Source organism: Cyphomyrmex costatus, unplaced genomic scaffold (genome assembly GCF_001594065.2).
Source record: "Cyphomyrmex costatus isolate MS0001 unplaced genomic scaffold, Ccosl1.0 scaffold75, whole genome shotgun sequence".
Classification (NCBI taxonomy): domain Eukaryota; kingdom Metazoa; phylum Arthropoda; class Insecta; order Hymenoptera; family Formicidae; genus Cyphomyrmex; species Cyphomyrmex costatus.
This window is the reverse complement of record NW_017280322.1, coordinates 2,477,091-2,500,550: the sequence shown is the minus strand read 5'-3', so window position 1 is coordinate 2,500,550 and position 23,460 is coordinate 2,477,091. Positions and strand designations below refer to the sequence as shown.

Sequence of the window (23,460 nt, the reverse complement as noted above, 5' to 3'; positions counted from 1 at the left end):
AAAATATTACATAATTCTTAATTGCATTCTAATTGCTTTCAAATTTTTTCATATTTATATTTAACATTTATTCTAGAAATAACTTGGGAAATATAATAGAATAATAGATTATAGCTTTTTTTTTGGCATTTTTACGCCAAAAATTGTAGAATTATCCTAAAATTTTTATTTTCTCTATTTTCTCTATTAATACATTTTTATTATATAATAAAATTACAGATAATTAATGACATCAGAATTATTGAAATGAATGGTCTCGTAAGATAACAAAAAACGTATTTTGATTGACCTACTGACGAATTATTTTATCAATTACGAGAAAGATCAGTATCAAGCAAAATCAGTATACGAGAAATCCGAATTAATTTTGTCATTGATTATAAAAAAATCATAATAATCTGATATATTATTGCAATTTGTTTTTAATCGATCAATTATCATTATCATTATTGCTTCTTTATTGGTGTCTTAAACAAAATGAAAATTATATTGTACAAATTAAATATTTTAGTGTCAGATATCTTTATGACAAAGAAGTCAGTGAGATTTCTCATGACTATACGATAATATTAAGTAATCGAACCAACGTTCACCAAGAGCTACATTATTAACTAACCGCATTTTGCATAACATTGCCGTGCCGGGTCGATGACTCCGACGGTATCTATTTGAACCTCGGAAGATACTTCTTCCTTTACATATTTTACAGTTATTTACTATTAAATGTAATTTTTTTTATTCAATTATATTAATTATAATTACGAAGTCAATTAATTTTTTTCTATTTCGCAATCTCACATCGTTTCAAGTATTTATTATTCTCTATTATTATCCTATCTAGGAAATTAATATTTTTTCGATGTATTACATTATGTATTTTCTTAATGAAACTATTATTTGATAATATCTTCAGTGATGTTTCTCAGTGATATTAGTCGGTCGAGCAAGTGAGAGATTTATTGGTTGTCACAATAGAGTAATTACGCCAGAAAGACTAAGACAGATTGGGATCTTCAACGTCATAGTCTATTTATCACATTAAATCCAGAAGTAAACTGGTTCACTGTCACGCGGCTGTATCATACAGAGAGAAAGGAATATCCTCCTACAACCGCAATAACCAAACTCCGAAGCTACCAGGAATATGAAAGAAAACATACAGGAAGAGATATACGAGGAAAAATGTACTTGACTAGTTTATAACGTTTTATGGAAATGTCTAAGGACATTTAATTAAAAATAATTTTAAAATAATTATAAGAGACGAGAGATAAAAGTATAAGAATGAAATAATGAAAATGAGTCAACTTTATCGTGTTGTTATTAATGTTTAAAAGTGAACGGTTAAGATTTAAAATAATAACATCGAATTATTTACAAAGAGAATAAAGATGAGATAAGAAAATTAAAAGTAAGGCTGACAAGTTTTTGGCTGGGGCTGCGATAGAATATAATCAGTGGGATCTAAAAAAGTGACTGTGAGAACACACAGCAATCATATTCGTAATTATTACTTAGCTACTGTACTCTTTGCTCTCTCTCTGCTGAAGAGCAAAACACGCTTTCAACTTTTCCCTTTCTATCATCTATAACAACCAAAGGAACGATGCGTGATATACGCGATATAGTTCGAACTGTGTCTTACTTTCGACAAATTTTTATACGATTGCGGCTGCTGTGCAATACACTCAGCACGCATCGATCAATCACCTCACGGTGATCGATAGACACGCTCGTCAGTCGGCCTTTCTTACTAAAGCAGGATAGAAAAATTGCATGATCGATGGTAGCTGAAAATATAATCCTTCGAAATACTATCGCGTGCGTAGGATGGCAGCGCGGGAGATAATAGGTGTCTCGACAACATCTTGAGACTTGCGGTGGTAAAAGAGAGAAGAATGTAGATAAATAATGCATCCGTGGTAATCACGGTACGTTTCTTCTCGACTCCGAGAAAGGAACAGTAGGTCACCTGGTGCGACAGAAAACGCGGAGTGACCCGATGTTTCTTTCTCAGTATTAGAGACAAACGGCTACCCTGACCTCCTCCACTATGAAAAGTCGATTTTTCAACACTATCAGCGATATTAATATATGAGTCAGTATAAATAATTTGGTATATAATTAATATAATAATAATTTATAGCAATACTGTGTGATTAGAAAGTCATAAATTAGAAAGTCAAACGTGTTAAATCAGATAAATCGATGCATGTATTGCTTTTTATATGTAATTTATAAATAATAATAGTGAAATAATTTTAAGAAAAATATGGAATTATAATATCGGAGTATTAATTTATGTTAATTAATAATTGTCTTTCACTTTTTGTGTAAATTTAACATTACTTTTTGATTTTAAAAATCAAACTTCAAGAAATAAAAGATTAGTACATATTTCTGCTGAGAAGATTAGAGGATAAGCAATCGCAAACAAGTATAAATAGCATAACATAGTTAATAGCATAACATAGCATTTGTAAAATTATCTTAAAAAATCTATTAAATAGTTAATTAAATATATATATAAACATGAGATTTTTAGTTAAATTTTTTTTGTATAATTAAGAATTTCATTATTCTGACGTAAAATTTTTGTTCTTGCAAAGATTATAAACAACGAATTTTTTTTTATAATGTCAGAAAATTACAAAGTGCTAAAATTACATTGCGTAGAAAAATGTAGAGAAGAAAAATATTATTTTTTGCGCATGAATCTGAAATCAGCTAAATTTTACGCGAAAGAATTCAAAATCTGCTTTACATGATAAATCACATTCTCAATTAACACGTTTACTATGTCATACCACGTATAGGTATTCACGGTACAATAAGCTGCATAAGCAATGATCTATACCTACTTATTTAAACTATTTGTACTTATTTATAACCTTATTTATTCTCTGATTTTCTTAATAAACATTTTTACTAAACATTTCTTTAAGTTTACAAAATAAGAAATATTAATTTCAAATTTAAATAGAAAAAGATAAGTTTAACATATACATAGTCATTAAATATATACATTAAAAAAACATTACAGAAAAATTTACATAATTTGTGTAATCAACGATAGTGCAATTAAATATTTGCTTATAGAATAACATAATATTATTAAAGATTTAATAATCTCTCAGTAAAGAAGTTTTTCTGTTTCCTGCGCTCGTAAAACATGATCGTGTCATGGTATCTGGATAAATTGCGTACGCTACTACATAAACTTCTAAATACAGAGAGACTATGCGCATAATCAGCGTATAATTCATTTAACACGGTTTATTATTGTTTATTCTTCCGTCATTCGTGCAAGTTCCGCATTTGCATAGTTATCTTCTGACGCGTTTGTTGTAAACTACGGCATACTTGTATCGTTAAAGAAATTACCATTAAACAATCAACCGCATTGTAAATCTCCAATCATCAATAAAATATTTTTTATGTGAATACTAGACGTTTTAGAAATTTTGAATTTCTGTATAATTTAATTAATAAGATAATTTATTTAATTTAATCGAGTAATAGCTAAGGGCAAAATTAAGATTGAAATTATGTGGAGTCCCTTTCTAAATATTTTTCAGATTTTTTAAATTAATTTTTATTTATTAAGAATTTAACACACAAAATACATTTCTCATTTTGTTATCGTCATAAATGATAATATTAACAGATAATAGCTACATTTAAACTGTTCATTTTATAGGCCACGTCTTATATCCTAAATTCAACTTTCAATTATTGCGTCTCCTCGGCATAAACAATTGGTAAATGACCTATCTTCTCTACGATCAGGCTTCTCTTTTTGTGACTCAATCTAAAATATAGGTCAAACCGCAATATAGTTCTCTCGATGTAAACGTAGCTATTAAAAATTGACCGCACACTTCTGAAGTTGTCGATCTCAGTTAGGAACAGTGAGATAGCTCGAAGCGTATCACTCTCTTTTTAAAGAATCGAATTGAAGAGAGATGCTGATATGCTCAATTATTTCTAATAGAACACTGATGCTAAAGTGATCCTACACGGTCAATAATATTGTCAGTATAACAAATATTGACAGGATTATTGATCGCATTTTATTAATATTGATAGATTGACATGGAATAAAAGTGACACTGATTTGAATTTTGATTCTCTAACATCAATATCGCTTTATTAAGATCCATATCACAGTATGTCACAGTGCAACAGAAAATATACATAAAACTAAAATGAAATATATTATCAATAATATTGATCGTGTAAGGTTGTGTGTAAATATTAAAGGTATTGATATTATACAATGAAAATAAACTAAATGTTTATATACTATTCTAGAAACTGAATAAAAATGTAAAGATTCGATTAAATCCGCATAATCGTTGTATTCTATGATTAGCTCGTGTAATTGATTAATTTTTTTTCTTGCAATGCAAAATAAAAATCAATTGCACTTCTTAATTAATATACTCGTATTACCGGATTGTAAACATTAAATAAAGCATTCAAATTTAATACGCAAAAATATTTTAGAGCTGGATATTTTTCTAAATTGCTATTTTATATGTCGGTCCTTCAGCGTAAGACACGCTCGCGCGGAAACAGGATGCACCTGTCACGATACATTACTGCCGTATGCTTATCTGCGACAAAACACGTCACGCGCAATCTTCCTCGACCCATTCTCCATATTCCATATATACGCGAGAAAATAAGGCTGCTCGGCCACTAAGGGAACGTGTCAGGGCCTCGTGAGAAAATCTGTTCTCATCGTTAATCGCAACGCCGGATCTGGCGAGACGAGTCGCGCATCTTTCCGTCGATCATGCGATTAGAAGGGACAATCATACGTTCTCTCTTTCGTTTTTTCTTCCGTTCTTCATTTAGTCATCGTTTGCTTTCTCGTGGCTGCGATCGTTTCGTAATTTCCTGCCGTGGCTATTGGATTGTAGACTGATTGACAAAAATTTTTCTGATCGTTACCCTGTTTCGCAATCACGCTGTGCAATTACCTGCGAGTGAAACGGACGACTAGAATGCGGCTTATGACATTTTGACGATCGGACGGAAGACAATTTGCGAATAATGCGTGCTTTAACTTCCGACTATTTCTGAGAAACTCGACTTTTCGCTTTGAAATCGCACGTGGAGAAGCAATTTGCTTGGCCCACTCTCTCGCGGTATTTTTAATTCTGACTATTCGTCTGTTATCTCGTACTGATACAGTATCAGATACACATCTTTGGAGTACTTACATCTCAGTTGCACAAAATGCTGTCGCAAATTTGTCGTAATAAAAGTTATAATTTTTACTATCTGATAATATAATGGTTAATTAAGGGTCACAATTAATTTTTATTTTACATTGTAAGAAGAAAAAATTATGTGATTCTGATAAATCATGAAAACAAAATTCAATCGTTAAAATTCAATTACTTAAACTAATCATCGAATACGACGATCATGAAATTTAATCGAATCTTTTACTATCATTTTTATCGTATTTATTTCTGTTTAAGTTTATTCTTTGATACAGAATAAACCTCGCATTAACATTTCAATAACTCGATCATCTTATTAAATAAATAAGACTCAAGATCTCAGATCTTTACATTTAACGCTAAATGCACAACGTAAATAGAGCACTAAATCTCTACTAACGATCCTTTGAAGCTGTCGAAGAAATGTCTCTATTTATTATATTATGAACGTGCATGAAACCGTAACAGCAAATTTGCAGCAAAAAGCGAAGGCTGTACATTGAAATATAGGCCAGGATTAAAAAAGAAATGAATCTTCAGTAGATCAATAGAAGAGATAATCTGTTTTCTGAAGGCGTAATAAACTAAAGTTGATGTGATGACTATATATAAGACTCGTGTATTTAATTGCTTGGCACGCTAAGTGATTTCGCCTAATGCAGAAATTAATTATCAGATGCATATAGGATTGTAAACAACATTTCTTAGAGAAAGAGCATCTGAGCAGTGATTATCGTACCAATACCTGTAACCATTGTACAAATTGAAGATACCATCAGAAGTATGTCATGATGCTTGAAGAATGCATGTTAATTTCTTGCATTTTTATCGTGTATTCAATGTACATAATAATATATATAAACTCGATACTTTTTTAATACTTAATTCAATAAAAATTTTTGTGACGAAACTACATTGACATGTTGAAAGAAAGATAAATGGAAATGGTCATATGAAAAATATAGATGTAGAGATAATATAGAGTCGCGAATATAATCATTATTTATTTCTGAATAGAACGATGTACATATGTTATGATAATAGGATATCTATCTTTGACTTTAAAAGATTTTTTTTAGGTAATAAAAAAAAATGATAAGAAAATCTACATAAACGCATAATTACATAATATTGAATTTTTTTATGTTTGTAATATTTTTTCTTACGTGTTTTCCTTTGCTGAATGTAGTACTTTTTTGGAGAAGAGAATTTTATAACAGAATTATATATACTTTTTTAAGAACAAATGTAACCAAAAAAGTTACGTCAAAATACGAGACTATCGTATAAGGTTTTTGTGATCATATTTCACAATGTGGCACAAATTAAATTGTACAAAAATGATTTATCTCAACACTTTGCAATTAAGTACGATGAGATATTCTTAAGTAGAGGAAATTTTTCAGGACGTATATCTATATATCAACATCTGTTGGATTTAATATTTAATGATAATAATATAATTCATTTGGTATATAAGAAATACTCCGAATCAGAATACTCGGCATAAATTTACGTTATGAAGAATTAAATATTTCGGTTGGCATACAGCTTTGGTGTATATACGTATACATATATAACGAACAGCGCGCAATTGTTTGCGCAAGGTCAATGACCTGTCACATCTACGAGTTGCCACGCTACCGGTGCGTGGCGCTATGATTCGCACGATGATGTTTTAGTAGGAAAATAGTGGCACATTCGTAATATCTTTCAAACTACGTTTTCAATAATCAATCCACGCATTTAATTGCTTTTGTAATTAACAATATGTAATATCGACAACGATGAAGTAAATATCTCGCGTTTATTCATTTGAAATAGAAATCACAGCGACAGAGAATAAGAATTATAAATCTATTTTACTGTGACATTTATAGTCATATATTGCAACAGGGTTGCCATAAAACTGAAAATCAGGAAAATTGAAAACAAGGAAATTAGGGAAAAGTCAGGGGACATCGTAACTTTCTGAAAAATAAAAATTCTGAATATAAAAAAATTTGATATGCTTACATCACATACTACACGCAGATTTTTTGAATACTATCAGTTCAACAATTAAATACAAGCAGTGTTAGCAACATTAGTAATAATTTATATTGCTATGTTAAATTGCTCCGTCAACAAAATATTGTATATAACAGTTTTCAAATCATAGGATAAAAATTAAAAAAATTTTAAGAGATTATTGAAAGTCGGGGAAGAATCATGAAATTTTGTCTAGAAGTCAGGGAAATGTCATAGAATTTTAAGATAAGGAATTTATCAAAATACTTTTCTCTCATACTATGTGTGGGAGAATATTTGTTAATAATAATATTTATACTCGCGGTTGCTCGCAATTAAGTTCTAGTTTGAAATTGAGATAATTAATAATAGATATCACATAATATTAATTATTGTTTATTTTTTATCTTTCCATGCAATATAATTAAATTTCATTCTTATAAAATTAAACAATGATCTCAAATTTTTTATTTTTAAAGTCTCGAAGAACATTACTTGCGTGTGCATTTGACACAAGACATGTGTTTCTTAATTACAGTATATGTATTATAAACATAACTGTGATGGAACATTAATTACTTGGGAGTAATGGAGCATTATTTTTTTTTCTAATATGACATGTATAGACATAAATTGCTCGAAGAAAAATTCTCCTCGCAACATTACGTTGATATAACATGAGAAGATTCAGAGAAAAATTTGTTGCAATGAGGTATTGAATTCTACTTGACTGCATTATGCACACGAGTATTAAGGTCACGGGAAATCGTTAGTAAAATAGAATAAAAATCACATCTGATTCATTCAAATTACAGTGAACCGAATTTTATTCTCATGCATATATTTTGTTATTCGCAAAGAGATACGATTTATTTATTGTCTTTGGCTTTAACTTTAATTTTTATCACTTACAAAAACGTTTTTTTATTTGTTATAGTTATAAAAAGTATAGGACGTATATTATTGGGAATTAATAATTATTACATATTGATTGATATTTGTTACATAATGGAAATTTTCTACTTGTGTGTGAAACAAACATTTTGTCTCACATTGAATTTTACAGAGGGAGAGAAAAAGAAGAGTAGGTTTATTGATTGATAGCGCGCACGCGAATAAAAATTCTGATAAGAAACAGATCTCTCTGTTGGGAAATATTTTATGAAATGTAGTAATTTCTTTTTCTTGTTTTTTGTAAAAACTATGTTCTTTCTTCGAAACACATCGCCTATACAGAAAATATTTGCAGAATCTTTTTTCGAAATACAAGTACAATATTTTTTATTAAAAATATACTCTCTTATTTGTTGTTTTTCCTAACTGAAACTTCGAAATTGCAAACATATGTAATTGCCGTTATAATTAAAATATATAATATATGTAAATCGTTTCAAATGTAACATCAATTAATTTTTTGACTAATATAATTAAAGAAATTAATTAATTTTTATCTTTTCAAAATGTATTCTAATAAATTTTTAGACACAAGTAAAAGTAAAAATATCTAAAAGTTAAAAAGACTTGCCATGTACTCTCGCTTCGTTGCTTATCAAAAGAAAAATTCAAGCAGATGCGATCTTTTCCTCGACTTTTGCCTTTGACTTACACGGCGCACATTTTATGAAACAACTATAATATCGATATTGCCTCGATCTATGTATATCGCAGAATCTAGTTTTTTCTAGTCTATAGTGCATGCATTACTTATAGAACGGAACGAAGGATGTAATGTAAAATTTAAAAGATTACGTATACTTACTTAAAGATAACAATTTTAAAAACAATTTTGATCACGCGAGTCGCATTTTTAACAAAAGTGCCTTCTTTAAAATTGTTATGAGTCTTAAAACTTTTTAAATATATGTATATAAAATCATAATTTTAAAATGTTACGTATGTATATAAATAGTCATAATTTCAAAATATGTACATAAATTTTAATTATTATTTATTTTTACATAAACTTTGTTTATTCAAAAATAAATAATAAAAATTTCAAATTCTCCAAATTATTCTAAAATAATAAAATAATTGTGTTTCAAACTGTCCTCTCGTAATGCTATTTAAATTTTCAATATTAAGAGATCTTTCTCTTGATACCAATGCGCGCTATGCATAGTGGATGAGAAATTGATGTGAAATTGATATACTCTTATCGAATAAATCGATAAGAATTTCTCTTAAAAGTGAGATGCATATAAATTATTCAGAAGTTCTTATATATATATATATATATAACACGTTGTCGCTGCTCATCGTTGGTTTTCTTTCTCTTTTGTCTGTGTACCTTTTACGGAACTGCAACGATCGTTCAAAGAATAGCCCTGGAGACGACCTTAACCCATTCGAAATAGCTTCAACTTTTTCGTCTCTCTCTTTGAGAATAGCAATTGCAATACGTGGAGAAACACTGTTCGGATAAATTATAGATGACGTTCTACGAGATTACCTTGCATCATGCACGCATGCTATTGGGATGACTGATCCGCATAGTTATTTAAGCTTAGTGAACCCATGAACCCGAGCTCAATATAACGCGGATACTCACGTGCTGTGTTTACACATCATATATACTCATGTGTATCGACATATATATATACATTTCTGCAAATGCAATAAGCTTCTAAATAGAATTAAATAGAAGTAAGATACACAATCTAATTTTCAACAGTAATAATAAGAATAGACTCACATATGGTATTCTTTAATTAAAAAAGATAGCAAGCACAATATTCACAATTGAATAAACGTTAAGCGTATATTTACGATCTTATTGATTCTCTAATACTTGCGATGCATACAAGAAAGATTTCAAAATTTAAGAAGAAATTGAAATATATAGTTAAAAATATTAATAGTTTTATTTTTTTCATTTCTTGTCAATTGCTTAGATTTGATTTTTAAAATTTTTTAATTTTTTCGTATAAAGATACAGACTTTTTTGTTTTTGTACATAATTACTATTATATTAATTATAATACGTGATTATATTTCTAAAATTATATTTTTATTTTCCCTCTGAATTAACAAAACGCTGCTACAATATTAACATATTTATCGGTCATCAAGTTGAGAATATTAAAAAATTGTATTTTTTTCTTTTTTATATAAGTATTGTAATAGATTATTAAAGTGACGTGATGAAAAAAATAAGAATTTAAATTTGTAGTATACATATATAATATCTTAATATTAAATCATATTTAAATTCCTAACGTATTAAATATAATACAAAATTAACTCACTAAAGAAATTATATCGCACATTTAGATACCATCAATTATGTAAGTTATGCTTTAATCAAAATTCTGATATTTTTATGGTAGAAATAAATATGTTAGAAATAAATAAATGTCATTATTCCTATATAGAACGTTAAAAGAAATGATTAATATTATTTATATATCTATATATTTAATTAAAAATCACTTTCTTATGCAATTTATATTTTATATAAAACTTTTTTATTACTTATATCGGTCATAATATCTTGGAGGAAGATACAAATACCGATATAAATCCAGAAAGATTTTATATAAAATATTTATTAGCTTTATAAGAAGTTCTGCTTTTTCTATAATTAATTTTTCTGGCTCATTTTACAAACGCACGTGATGATATATAGCTTCTTCCGCGTTTCATATTCTTCCGCATAATTCCTGACAATGTTCTCATTAACATGGACCGTCGTGCTTGTAAGCAATATCTGCAAAAAGGAGAACGTTATCTCGTTATCCAGCTTTGAAGGTGCGATTGGTTTGCAATCAATTGACTTTTGTCTTGAAAGCAAATCTCCTGCATTCTCCACAATCTACATTGTCGTGTTTCACCACACGAGTATGCATGAAATATGATCTTAATCGACACAATCAACATTGTTAATGTCGCACACGAATATCACGATTTGTCCTGCGACGTAATTATATACGTAGTACAGCTCAATAGAATTTATTTCGCAGGATTATTTCTTCCGTTTGATGCGCATACGTAACGAGGTGGTACACCAGATAATTCCGAAAATTACTGTAAAATTACATTTTTCCTGTTATATCAAAAATACGCATCTGCGTACGTAGAGACAAATCTCGAAATTACGTGAAGCTCGTGTATACATAATTTTACGCGATATAAGCAAGTTAATGAGCGAAGAGAATTTCAAGTGAAAATGCCTTCGCGTGAATGCGAGCATTATGAAGAGAAGAGTTCGTCCGAGATTTATTATAGATATGGTTTACAAATCTCACCTTTTTCAGGAGAGCGTAATTTGGCGCACCAAAGGGCTTCTGGACTCACATAGGATCTACCGTCGGTGCCACACACCGATTGTCTGTGCTCTTCTTCCGGTACCGAACCGCAAGGATGATCATCCGGTCCGGAACATGATCCGTGATGCTTCAAAAATACGTCTACAAAATAAAATGTTAATAAACGAGTGGAAAAGTTATATTTTTGATATATTTTACATTTACGTGTATAAACAATTATAATTATTTTTTTTTATTTTTCTTAAATAATATTTCATGTAACCCAAACGATCCATTCAATTTTTTGTGATTTAATATAACATGAATATATTAAAATATAACACAAATATTATATAAAAATTAATTTTAAGGTATAACGCTTTCATACAATTTGAAAATAAATCGTGGAAACATTTCTTTAATAAAATTTATATTTATAATAAGTTAAAATAATATTTATCTTTTATTCACATTAATCTTAAAATTTTCAATTTAAAACTACATTATTTTTATGTCATTTATTTACTTACTTATAAATTATTTTATTGTATTTTAAAAATGAGAAATATATATTGAACATCAATTTAATACAAAATAATCAAGTAATGTAATCACATTATATTAAATTAACATTCAGATATGTTAAAAATTCAATAAATAAATTTTCATAAGAACACCGATTTTAACTCAAGTACAAAATATTTTTGTTACGTATCATTATTCTCGTGTAATAATTTATATGGTACAAAATCTATACAAAAACGGAAAATAAAAATTCTACGCATATATAAATTTTATTGAAACTTAAATATTCTGCTATTTTTATCTTTTTTTCTAAGCTTACTGAATAAATGGAGCGTAATGAAAATAACTGAATTTTCGAGAGATGCTAGTCAGCGATGTGTTTAACAATTGGACTGGTACACTTGAATGCACTTTGAAATAGCTGTCTCTTCGGTGTCGAGTCTTTCTCTTTATCTCTCTTGCGATGCAAAACTCACATTTATCGTGACGAGTATGGCATTGCAAGTGATGTATACTCTGATACGTGCGACCGTCGTTCCCGCAAACCTCGTCGTCCGCGGTGAAGTCGTCGTTCGCGTATTCACCATTTGGCAATACCGTTGTATTTGTGTGTGCCTCTATGCAGGATTCGTGGCTGTGTGTATCGCACTCTCCGTTCAAAATTACGTTCAGGTCTGAATTTAAAAATGTAAGCTACATTCGAGACTTTCTGAGATAAAAAGTAAACTATGTACATTTGCACACTTTCTAAATTAAAAAGTCTACATTTGTTATATTCGTGCACTTTGGGCTATTATTGAGTAAATAAAAGTGAACTATAAGATGTATAAATGATTAGTTTTTGCATAAATGAAATCTGTGTCTTTTTTGCATTAAATAATCAAAAGTTATCTCAAAATAAATGCATCTTTTTAAACAAAATAAAAATAAATTTTTGTTATATAAAGATGAAGAACTACGCTCTTGTATTAACGACAATTTACTACCATATAAAATAAAACTTCATCAATATTTTAACATTACAATTGTTCGAAGAAATCGATTCGAAACTCGTGAAAGTAACCGTCAATAAAATATATAAAATTATTGATATCTTATACAATAGAATATATTATTACGTACGTGGGCGGTAGCAAAGAAAGACGAAAGGATTCGGATAAGTGATTCCGTCGGATGCGCAGACCGGATTCCATTCGTATCTCGCTTTCGCGATGCCACAAACCGCTGTACCATAAAGCTGATGAACAAATTCCACACGACAACCACCGTCGTGAATAATTTTCAATCCTATAAAAATAAAATAAATTTTGAGGCTGTGTAGTGCTTCATGATCAATCGAATGTATAATAAATACGTATTCGATACGCAGACAATATTTTTCAATGATTCTTTATATGATTTTCATATTTATAATAAATCAATTAATTTTTATAGCGAATTTTTGTTGCGAAAATATAATATTGCGAATATTTCATATGAATTTTAAATCCGCTTTTACGATGTCATCCAAATTTAATTTTTATATCTTAAAACTTATCTCAATGTCGCGTTTAGTCTCGTCGCAAGATGAAATTCCAGTTGCTCTAATTTCTCTATTCTAAGAGTTATGGTAATACCGTATACAACAAATCTCGGAGATATCTCGCTACGATCGTTCCGTGCATTAATAGAAAATGCAGTCTGAATCTACAATTGCCGTTCGCGTCAGGCAGCTATCTTAATTCGGATGTAAATCGTAATCCATCGTCCGCAGAGGGATAACCGGGTTATGCCGACGAAACATTTAGTTCAAAGTAGAACTCTAAATTAATTCAGCGCCAACACGACACAAGACTTAAGAGAGTGCGAAGGTATACTGGCGCACGAAGGAGTTTGAACGTTATTTCCGTCTACTTGCTGGCAATTAGGCGAGTCATAACTAAACGCTTCCGCATAACTTCCCGTCATAATCCCTTACCGGAATTATATCGTTGCATGCACTTGAGCTGAGCCGCGTTTTGATAAGTGAGCCCGTTATTAGCGCAGATCGGATTTATCCCGTAATGTTCGGTTCCACCTCGATAACAGGGATCGTTCTGTGGACAATCTGTCATTGGCGCAGCTGTTAAATCTGAAACAGATCACAGGAAAAAATTCACAATTGAATGGGCAGTAAATTTTTTTTCATTTGTGATTAGCGATTAACCAAAGTGTGATTAAAATATCAAAGCAACACGAAAAACGACTATCTTTGCTGAAGTATCTAAAAATTTATAGTGTTTTCCACTGGGAGAATAAGTACAACACTGCACATTTAGTACAATTAAATGTAAATCAATTTATATAATTTTAGTACTAATAAATAATTTAACCGTTTTAATTATATATCCTTTGTTGTCACGATAACCTCGTAACCTTAAAAGTATTAAATTATTTATTAATACTGAAAATATGTAAACTGATTTGCACTCATTTGAATGTATATGTATATTAAACTAGTTTTCTCAGTAGGAAACACTATTGGATAAATACAGATTTGAAATATTTTTGTTGAACATTAAATTAATATAGAACACCTAAATTTGATGACAACGTTGCAAAAAGTTTTAATATTAAATCAATCAGTTTAAGCGTCTTACTTAATTATTTAATGATTCAAACAAAATCGTGTTCAAATATGTATATCTAACTAAATTTTTTAATATTCTGTCGAAACCGTTTTTCCATGTGAGAATTAAAGTTTATTTATATTAAATTAAAAATCTTAATAAAAATTAAAAAAAGCTGTACAAAAATATAAAATTAAAAGAGAGAGGGCCTTCGGAATAAATCTATAACATAGAAAATGAAAAAGGCAATAAGAGCCAAAGCAGTTGTTAGTGTGCAAATAAAATATATTCAAAATATATAAATTAATTCAATATCTTTGAAATAAAATATATCGAATTATCTTTAATTAGTCAAAGATGCGACTATAATAAATAGTGTCACTGTGCTTATGGCTTATGCCGAGAGACATTATCGTATCTTAGGATAATGAAAAATACAATGTTTCTCTTAATAAATAGAAGTTTTTAATAAATTCAGTAATTTTTTTTACGGAAAGACTCGATGCACATCAGCGTCATCAAATTTTTATTTTAATATTTAAAAATTAAATGTATACATCAAATATACACGCAAAAAATGAGACGATTAATATCATCTGCGTTTACCTCTGAATTGCTTTTGACGAACGCACAGCAAAGATTGCATATTAGAGTAAATCTTATGGTCCGAACCGCAAACTGGATTATAATACAGATTGACGTTACAATATTCTTCGTTTCCCAAGCACGGGCCAGAGTGTAAAGTGGCAACTGAAAGAAATGTTAAATCACAAGAAAAAATATTGAACAAAAATTTTTTAATATTTAAACTTTTATGCAATTCTAATGTAACGTATGAACATCTCATTATTATCCCAAAATTTAGTATTATTAATTTTTAATTTTTGTCAATATACGAAAATTAATATACATTTTAAGAAATTAGTGACATATTTAAGAAACATTTTGTTATTTTGATTAATTTGTATATTTTAATTTAGATACACATAATATATTTTATAAAACTGTTAAAGTAAATTGTAAAATATTGTATTATAATAATATAATTTATGAAGGACGACTTATACATTAATATTTCATTATAATTCCAAAATAACGATATATATATTTATTCATACATCATTAATTTTTGCTAATTGAAACAAAAAGATTAACTTACCGATTTCGCGGCTATGGTAATTTTTACAATCTAAATAAAAGCTATTAGCGTATGTCACGCCGTTGTCGCCGCATACTGGACCGCCATATATATCCGATTTATCGAAAATCGTACAATTCTGATATAATGCCACCTTGTCATCTAAGGTAAGCGCAAGTGCCATTTTATTGTACATCCTGATCACTGTAAGATTTTTAATTTTTTTACAAGTCATTTTCACATTTTCTCAGAAAAAAAATCTACATATCCGCGGGTAAAATTATTTAATAAAACTCATATATTAATCTCGGCGAGAAATGTATCAATGAAACTCAAATTACCGAAAAAAAGAAGATAATGATATAAAACGTAACGTGAAACTGAAAACGGCATTATGCTGCAAATACAGTTTTCGTTTGTTGAAGAACTCGTCTCGACTATGTTCGATTGTGCACCTGCACCGCTTTTTTCCTCGATTGAATATATCGTTATGCATTCCTCTCGTCGTAATAATCAGGGAAATTCGATATCGAATACGTGTCACTGCCAGGCAACGCTAGCGAAATCAATCGTAACAATGCGTCATTATTGATCCTTCGTCGCCAATTTATCCTACCGATTTAAACGTGATCTGTCATGTAAATTAATATTTTGTCGCGCACACGTAAAAACACGTCATGAATAAACATTCTACGTAATACGTTCTACGTAATACGTTCTTTTATCGGCAAATTAATCAGCATTAATTAAAAAAGGTGACGCGTAATGGCAAAGAACGTGAAGAAAGCAATAAAAAAAGAAAGGAACAAAGAGAGAGAGAGAGAGAAAGAAATAAAATAAAACTTATTATTTTCTTAATAATATTAATTATTTATTAATTATTAGTGTTAATATTAATATATATATAAGTAAATATTCTTTCCTTCCTTTTCTTTATTTCCATATATAAAATGGAAAAAATGGACAAATGAACTGTATATACAAATGAACTTTATTGTTAATCAAATAAAGCGCGGTAATTGTTGAGTAGAAAATTCTTCACGATAACTTAAAAATTAATCAGATCCATTTACTAGCACTATAAAAAGATTATATGCTTTAATTTATAAATTTACGGAATGTAAGATACATTATCTTACACTTCGTAAATATTTCGGGAATACTTTTAGAATGTTTTTTTTTTTAATTTTACGAACCATCTATAAATATTTCAGGAATATTTAGCATTATCTGGATTATCTTACAATTTGTTTCATTTCGGACTTGAAAATAAAAAGAAGGAAGAATAAAAAATCAAAATGCAATTAGACAAATGTACGATAAAATAAAAGTGAAATTATTTTGTAATTTGTAAGATTTATTTACTAATTTTTTTTATCTTTGATAAATATGCGCGTATAAGTATTACTATAAGAATATGCTTTATTAGTATTGACACTTTTCATTGAGCGTTACCGACTCAGCGTCGATAAGTCAAGCCGCTACTATAACCCAGCGAATTAATGCTCCGCACTATACATGAAAAAGGTCGGGATATCCATTAGTTGTCAGGTTTCTGTTTGGTGATCTGATGATATTGCGCGCTCGAAAGATAAATTCTTTTTTTACAAGTAATGTTATTTGCCGTGCACGGGCGCCATTTTCGTTCGCGACATCGGCCACGTCTTCATGGCAGGAATATCGTGTTTGGAGCCTTGTTAACGTAGCGATAATTTGGGGCTTGCAATAGTGGATCGTGAATAATCAACAGCAACAAGATGGTACGTAGAAAAAAAACCAACAATGCGAAACTATGTGCACTGGAAAACCGTGTCAACGCGCAACAATACTCGAGTAACAATTGTCATGTGCTCGTCGCGTTGACATTTATTCTTGGGACACGTCAAAACATCCACTCCCTTCTAGGATGATGAAAAATCCACCCGTATAATGTAATTAAAAAGATCTTATTTTTTTCTGCGTGAATTTCATGAGAAGAATAAATTCTCTAATCGCTAATCTCACGTAATGTGCGTGTGTTTTGGAATGAAAACTACATGAAATGATAATCTTGATGACAACAAACAATACAATATGAAATCAAACGCATTAATCAAGGATCTTTTGCCTTAGCCTTTACGATTAGACATCAAACGGAAGCTGACGGCTAGATCGGACAGAGTGAAGAGTGTGGATCTTCACCCGACTGAGCCATGGATGCTCTGCTCACTGTATCAAGGCCATGTCAATATCTGGAACTACGAGACACAGACCCTGGTGAAGACACTCGAGGTGTGCGATCTGCCAGTACGGACAGCGAAGTTCGTGCCACGCAAGAACTGGGTCATCACTGGCTCTGATGACATGCAGATCAGAATATTTAATTATAACACCTTGGAACGTGTTCACTCGTTTGAAGCACACAGCGATTATGTTAGATGTATAGCTGTACATCCAACACAGCCGTACATACTTACAAGTAGTGGTAAGTTAAAAGACTCATCTATATATCAAACAATATCAAATCTTATTTGGATCGTGAGAGTTTTAAAACTAAATACCGATGAGAATAAACCGTTTATAGTCAAGCTGGATCTTGGATGCTTCTAATATAATTTCGTGTGAATTTATATACTATGTGTGTAGATCCTTAAATGCACGCCAAAATTTGTTCAGGCTTACAACACAAACTAATAAACTACTGCAGTACTATCATGAGTTAAATTGAATAACAATCTAACAATTTTTGATTCTCATTGTATCTTGGAACTTAATAATATGTTGAATGATATTAAAATCTATGAATGGCATAATAAAAATCTGTAAATAATTTACTTACATTGCGAAAAATATTACCTCGGTCAGGAGGTTGAACCCGTATCGCCTGCTATTATATTAGAAGCATCTAAGATCCAGCTTGATCGTAAATGACTTATACTTATCTATTAAATTTTTAATAAGATTTTAATACAGAATAAGATTAAAATTTTTAATAAGAATTAAATAGTTAGGTAGCTTATACCTATTTCTATCAATATAAATTTTAATCTCAGTTCAACTTCATCTTTTTCTAATTCTTATAATTAGAACCCAGATTAAAATTAAACTAAATTGATAGATACAGGCATTAAAATGATTTATTAAAGATATATAAGTTGATAGATGGAGTAAGAACATCTCTTAATAAAATTTTTAATTTTGTAATTATATTTTTTATTAATGTATTATGTTACAGTTAAATTTATATTAATTATATATAGATCCTTATGAGAGAAATAAAAATAATGAACTTTAAAACTTTTGGATAATACTTCTTATTTTTCAGAACAAAGTTTTAAAGAAAATTATATCTGAGACGTTGTCTCGTCTATAATATTTAAAAACTAAGTTTATTCCTGTATAATTTATAATGTAGCAATGATTGTTCTTTGTAGATGATATGTGGATAAAATTATGGAACTGGGAGAAAGTCTGGATCTGCCATCAAGTATTTGAGGGTCACACGCACTACGTCATGCAGATTGTATTTAATCCAAAGGACAACAATACTTTTGCCAGTGCTTCCCTTGACAGAACCGTCAAAGTGTGGCAGCTCGGTTCGTCTACGGCTAATTTTACTTTAGAAGGTCACGAGAAAGGTGTTAACTGCGTAGATTATTACCATGGTGGTGACAAGCCGTATCTAATATCAGGAGCTGATGACAGATACGTCAAGATATGGGATTATCAAAATAAGACTTGTGTACAGACTTTAGGGGGCCACACACAAAATATTTCCGCTGTATGTTTCCATCCAGAATTGCCGATCTTTCTCACGGCCTCGGAGGATGGTACCGTTAGAATATGGCATGCAGGAATGTATAGATTGGAGTCTTCTCTTAACTATGGCTTCGAGAGAGCATGGACCATAGCATGCATGCGAGGTTCGAACAACGTTGCCATCGGATACGACGATGGTAGTGTTATGGTTAAAGTCGGACGAGAAGAACCGGCTGTTTCGATGGATTCATTGGGTGGCAAGATCGTGTGGGCTCGTCACAGCGAGATCCAGCAAGTAAACTTAAAAGCGTTGGGTGAAGAAGCACAAGATGGAGAGCGGCTACCGTTAGCTGTCAAAGACATGGGTGCCTGTGAAATATATCCACAGACCATACAGCACAATCCAAACGGGCGATTCCTAGTGGTCTGCGGTGATGGAGAATACATTATATACACATCAATGGCGTTGAGAAACAAAGCGTTTGGACAGGCATCAGAATTCGTGTGGGCAGCAGATTCAAGCCAATATGCAGTGAGGGAAGGTAACACGTCAGTAAAGGTCTTCAAAAACTTCAAGGAGAAGAAAAGCTTTAAGCCAGATTTCGGAGCAGATGGTACGATATCTTTTATTTCTCTTTTTATTCTAACTTTATTTTTATATGCATTTTTCCTTTTGTATTATTTTATTTTTTTTCTTTGCTATTATTCTGAGAGAATTAGTCTTAGAACGTTAATAAATGTAGAATCTATCTCTCTTCATGTAGATGACTCCTCTCTGTATATCATTGTCGATTGCAGGCATCTTTGGTGGATTTTTACTTGGTGTCTCGTCCGGATCTGGCCTCTCCTTCTTTGATTGGGATACATTAAAGTTGGTCCGTCGCATAGACATACAACCTACGCACGTGTATTGGGCCGAAAATGCCTCGCTAGTGGCGTTAGCTACGTCAGACCAATATTTTATACTAAAGTATCACTCGGACGCTGTCGTTAATGCCACGGAAAACTCTGAGGATATTGAAAATGCGTTCGAGGTAGGCGACGTTTGCACGCTTAGTTGATTTAGCAAGCTATGAATATTTTCTATATTTATTATTTAACAATACAATCGAAAATATAGCATATGGCCTCTGAGAATAAATCTATTAAAAAGAGGAATAAAAAGAGAGTATTTTCTATATTTCTAATTTTTATAAATAATATTTTTAGATGGTAGCAGAAATGAGCGAAGTGGTGAAAACTGGCTTATGGGTCGGAGATTGTTTCATCTACACTAACAGCGTCAATCGTATTAATTACTTCGTCGGCGGCGAAGTGGTCACTGTCTCCCATCTGGACAGACCAATGTACCTGCTGGGATACGTACCAAGAGACAACAGATTATACCTTTGCGATAAAGAATTATCTGTCGTCTCGTATTCTTTGCTATTATCAGTACTGGAATATCAGACCGCAGTCATGCGAAAAGATTTTGAAACTGCCAATAGAGTATTGCCGACTGTCCCGAAGGAACATCGGACGCGAGTAGCTCACTTTTTAGAAAAGCAGGTATATAATTTAAATATGATATTTGCAATTGTGTATAACTCTGGAATACTGCTAGAGATAAATTTTTCTTGCAAAAAAAACGGGATAAAACAAATTTAGGGAAAAGATTATTTAATTAGACGTGTAAATTGGAGCGTATGAAAGAATGTGAAGTTAAGATATCTTTTGTAAATCAAATCTCCTTGCTGAAACGAATAAAGTTCTATTCTACTATTTTTATCTCAATTTTACAGGGTTTCAAAGAACAAGCTTTGGCGGTGTCGACAGATCCCGAGCACAGATTCGAGCTAGCACTTGCGTTAGGAAACCTCGCAACGGCACATACTCTTGCCAAAGAAGCGAACAGCCAGCAGAAATGGCGACAATTGGCGTCCCTCGCCACGCAGAAAGGGAAACTTTGTTTGGCGCAAGAATGCCTGCATCAAGCGCAAGATTTCGGTGGTCTTTTGTTACTAGCTACCAGCACAGGAAACTCAGATATGATAGAAAAGCTCGGTACGGTGGCGGATGATACAGGAAAGAACAATATCTCCTTTTTATCGAACTTTATATTGGGCGATGTGGACAAATGTCTTGACATTTTAATCAAGACGGACAGAATTCCCGAGGCCGCTTTCTTTGCTAGGACATACGCGCCCAGTAAAATCTCCGCCATTATCAAATTGTGGAAAGAGAAGCTTTCAGCAGTAAGCGAGAAAGCCGGACAAAGTTTGGCGGATCCTGAGCAGTACGAAAATCTTTTCCCTGGATATAGAGAAGCCCTGAAGGTGGAAAAATTCTTACGAGAAGAAAGTAAAAAAAAGATTCCAGCTTCTGCATTTCCTGCTGTTACGGTACACTTATAAATGTTATTTATAAGTAGCGATATTAACAATAAGAATCAAATATTAAAATCTTAGTTATTGAAATGAATTGTGGCAAATACCGAGATACGCAATTAGTTGCGCGTTAAGCCGATTGATCGAAAAACAATAAACTGTGATCGCATTAATGCAACGCAAATCATCTCGCTGAGACCAATCTATTACTCGTCTCAATCTCGAACGACAAGTACAATAATAACAACAAAAGCGCTGCGAAGGAGTTGAATAATATTTTTATAGATACTCGTAATCACGTGATAAAATCGAGTCATGCTCGTTACTATGCTCGTGACAATAAAAATTTTACATTCCCGCATCTTTGTTATCGCGTCGTTATAGCTCAGGGGAACTATATAAAATCAATCTTGTGCTTGCCGATAAATCTTCCATTTTACCGACAAAGGACTTGTCATGTCATTATAAAATACAAATATAATTAATAATTACATAAAATATTTTAAAGAATATACGTATTTGTATATACATATTTTTGGATGCGTTATAAAGAAATTATATGACTGATTAAATTAATATGACTAAATAAATTGTATTAATGTTATAGTCCAATATCGAGCGAAAACCATTGGAGGAGATGTTGGCCGCCGAGCAGTCGGGCGCATTTCAATACAAGGACGCCGTGAGCAGTACCTCCGAGATCGAGGAGAAGCCGACTGAAGCAATGATCGACAGATTGCAGGATCTTTCAATATCAGGGATAAAGGACAACTTCTCCCTAAATAAAGCAACCACATCTACCGTGAAGCGAGAAGTATCTGAGAAAGTAACGACGAAGCCTACGAGTAGTTCCAGGCCTCTCACAATGGACGACGACGATTTAGACATCGATTTGGAAATCGACGATAATATCGATACTACAGTGAGTATGATATATTATAAATTTATAATGTTTATATAAAATTTTATAAATATAAAACTGTATGCATACTGTATGCAGCATACACTTATAAACATGCAATTTTAATTCTGTCTCTATTTTCGTTACTTTTATTCGCTTTGGATTCAAGAATATGCATTCTACAATTAGGAATATTTTATAACTTTATAATTTTTATTTTTACAATTAAAAGTGATCAATTTACCTCCATTAAAGTAATAATCTGTATACAAATCTTATAATATAAACATCAAGCTCGTAATCCTAAGATCTTTGAAGATAAGTCGAAAGTAAAGAAGGCGCGAACAAATAAGAGTTGGAGGGCGTACAATTAGGCGACGGTTTAATGCTCTTAAATATGGACGTAACTTTAGACGGGTATAGTATTACCAAAACACGGCAAGAAAGGGGCGCATATACCATACATGTATAAATCTCATGCACGTGCAGAATACACCAAAATGCACGTCCTATTTACATAACTCTTATATGTATATTATATATCATAAGGCAAATATACATGTAACGCGATTAATGCGTCGCTGAAAAAAGAATAAATCGCGATGATAAAAGTCCAAGTAATACTATAATATAAAAAATAGCGAGACAGCTTACACGATAATCTATTTAGATGTTCTTGGGATATTAACGATGCAATGAAAAATTAATAGAAA

At 31.1% G+C, this 23,460-nt stretch overlaps 2 protein-coding genes across 2 annotated transcripts in view; one reads left to right on the top strand and one right to left on the bottom strand.

The window, feature by feature from the left end:
* Nucleotides 1-4,634: 4,634 nt before the first annotated feature.
* Nucleotides 4,635-15,926, bottom strand: LOC108780973 (serine protease inhibitor dipetalogastin). Its single transcript, XM_018548825.1, has 8 exons — nt 15,764-15,926; nt 15,211-15,354; nt 13,974-14,126; nt 13,139-13,303; nt 12,493-12,690; nt 11,492-11,653; nt 7,515-7,518; nt 4,635-4,788 (listed from the first exon to the last, which is right to left on the bottom strand). Exons 1-8 carry the CDS (start codon nt 15,924-15,926, stop codon nt 4,635-4,637), a joined length of 1,143 nt encoding a protein of 380 aa, XP_018404327.1.
* Nucleotides 15,927-17,424: 1,498 nt separating this feature from the next.
* The window catches only part of beta'COP (coatomer subunit beta'), a 7,843-nt gene continuing 1,807 nt past the window's right edge, over nt 17,425-23,460 (top strand). The window contains exons 1-7 of the mRNA XM_018548716.1: nt 17,425-17,502; nt 17,855-18,206; nt 19,156-20,094; nt 20,279-20,514; nt 20,690-21,028; nt 21,262-21,861; nt 22,454-22,768. Of these exons, the coding sequence (XP_018404218.1) occupies nt 17,500-17,502; nt 17,855-18,206; nt 19,156-20,094; nt 20,279-20,514; nt 20,690-21,028; nt 21,262-21,861; nt 22,454-22,768 (2,784 nt within the window). The 5' untranslated portion in view covers nt 17,425-17,499. The remainder of the gene's footprint in view (nt 17,503-17,854; nt 18,207-19,155; nt 20,095-20,278; nt 20,515-20,689; nt 21,029-21,261; nt 21,862-22,453; nt 22,769-23,460) is intronic.